This window comes from Diospyros lotus, chromosome 11 (assembly GCF_014633365.1).
Source record: "Diospyros lotus cultivar Yz01 chromosome 11, ASM1463336v1, whole genome shotgun sequence".
NCBI lineage: Eukaryota > Viridiplantae > Streptophyta > Magnoliopsida > Ericales > Ebenaceae > Diospyros > Diospyros lotus.
The window spans coordinates 13,365,251-13,367,582 of NC_068348.1; the positions used below are offsets into that span (position 1 = coordinate 13,365,251).

Genomic DNA, 2,332 nt, shown 5'->3' on the forward strand with positions numbered 1-2,332 from the left:
ATCGGCCAATCTACCTTTAGCTCATTCCAGTTGGGTCTTTACCCGTGGAGAATAGTTTTATTGCTTGCCTCTGCCTGTTCGTTGGCCTGTGGGTATGCCACGGATGCCATCCTTAAACTGATCCCCCACTTTTTGCAAAAGGCCCTAAAGGCTTCAGAATCAAACTATGTTCCATGATCCGTGTTGAGAATACGGGGTATTCCGAAGCAGCAAATTATGTCATTCCATACCATCCCCTCTACCTTTTCTCAGTTATTGTTGCTAACGGTTCAGCTTCAACCCACTTTGTGAAGTAATCCGTGGCCACCAACAGGAATTTCCTTTGTGCTGACGCCATAGGAAATGGGCCCAAGATGTCTAGCCCCCATTGTGCAAACAGCAACGGCTGAAATATCGGCTGGATAGATGACGGGGGTCGTACTATCAAAGGGCCATGCTTTTGGCATTTATCACATGTCCGCACTTTTCGGGCTGCGTCTTGCTTTAGGGTGGGCCAAAAGAAACCTACTCGTAGGATTTTCCCAACCAACGCTCTGGCACCGAGATGCTCACTGCAGTCTCCTCATGAACTTCTTCCAGGGCCTGATTTGCCTCCCGTGTTCCCAAGCACTTGATTAATGGTACTGAATACCCTCTCTTATACAGCTCTTGGCCAATAACTGCAAAGCGGGCTGCCTTGGTCTTCATCCTTTTTGCCTCCGAGGGTGCCGCTGAAAGCTCCTGATTAAGCAGATATTTCAATATCAGCGTTCTCCAATCGTCAACTACATCAATGCAATGAACACCCTCTTCACTTGTTTCCACACTCGGTCGTTGTAGGACCTCCATGTGAATCAATCGTCTTGAGGTGTCTTGAGCGGAGGCCAGTTTGGACAGTGCATCAGCGTGATGATTAAGAGACCTATTGATCTGAATGAGTTCAAAGCATTCGAACGTAGGAGCGAGCTCCTTTACCTTCTGTAAATAACGGGCCAATAGTGGTTCCCTTGCTTCAAAAGTGCCTTGGAACTGTTGTACCACCAATTGCGAATCGCTATGGGCCATCAGGTTTTTTACCTCTAATTTTTTTGCCAACTTCATTCCAGCTAACAATGCTTCATATTTCGCTGTATTGTTCAAGCTAGGAAAGAAGAAGCGTAGGGGAGTACTCTAACATCTCCTTCTCGGGGGAGATTAATACAACCCCCGCCCCGCTTCCTTTGGCGTTAGATGCCCCGTCCACAAACAACATCCATGCTTCTGGGCAAGCTTTTTTCTGCCGCAGGTGAGTGAGTGCACTCCACTATGAAGTCCGCCAACGCTTGCCCCTTTATTGCCTTCCTGGGCTCGAAGTAGATATCGTATTCGCTAAGTTCAACTGCCCACTTAGTCAGTCTTCCTGAACACTCTGGCTTCTATAGAATCTGTCTTAACGGCTGATTTGTCAATACTGTTACGGCGTGGGCTTGAAAGTAAGGTCTCAATTTTCTTGCCGCCATTACCAAGGCCAAAGCCACCCTTTCAGCGTGGGGGTACCGCATCTCTGCTCCCTATAACACTTTGCTTATGTAGTATACCAGGCTGTCAATCTGGCCGAGTTGTCTGACGAGAACGACACTTACCGCCTGATGGCTGATCCCAGGTATAGGCATAATTTTTCTCCGACTTCCGGACCGTGTCAATAGAGGAATCTTCTTTAGATATGCTTTCAACTCTTGGAAATCTTTCTCGCACTCAGGAGTCCACTGAAAGCTCTTGCCTCCCTTTAAAGCCTTGCAGAAAGGGAGGCTGCGCTTAGCTTGCTTGGAGAGGAATCTGCCCAAGGCCGTCAATCGACCATTCAATCTTTGAACTTCTCTTACAGAGGATGGGGGCTGCATGTCAATTACTGCTTGCACTTTTTCAAGGTTGGCCTCTATCCCTCTGTGAGTGATCATATATCCCAAAAATTTTCCCGACTTTACTCCGAACGTACATTTGTCCGGGTTCAGGCGCATGTTATTCTTTCTAAATATTGCGAAGACTTTCTCAAGTTGACTGGCATGAGACTCACCTTGCCTGCTCTTTACTATCATGTCGTCCACGTATGCCTTCATCACCCCCCTAGTAATTCTTTGAACATTTTGTTGACCATCCTCTGATACGTGGCCCCCGCATTCTTTAAGCCGAAAGGCATTACCTGGTAACAGTACGTCCCTTTTTCTGTTATAAAAGCTATTTTCTCTGCGTCAGGTGGGTACATGCTGATCTGGTGGTAACCTGAGAACGCATCCAAGAAGCTCAATACATCATACCCAGAGGTGTCGTCAACTAGCCTGTTTATTCGAGGGAGCGGGTAGGAATCTTTAGGGCA

The 2,332-nt window shown here is 47.3% G+C and overlaps 1 protein-coding gene across 1 annotated transcript; it reads right to left on the reverse strand.

Moving 5' to 3' along the window:
* Positions 1-504: 504 nt before the first annotated feature.
* Positions 505-2,075, reverse strand: LOC127812729 (uncharacterized). Its single transcript, XM_052353252.1, has 2 exons — positions 1,557-2,075; positions 505-1,008 (listed from the first exon to the last, which is right to left on the reverse strand). Exons 1-2 carry the CDS (start codon positions 2,073-2,075, stop codon positions 505-507), a joined length of 1,023 nt encoding a protein of 340 aa, XP_052209212.1.
* Positions 2,076-2,332: the final 257 nt, after the last annotated feature.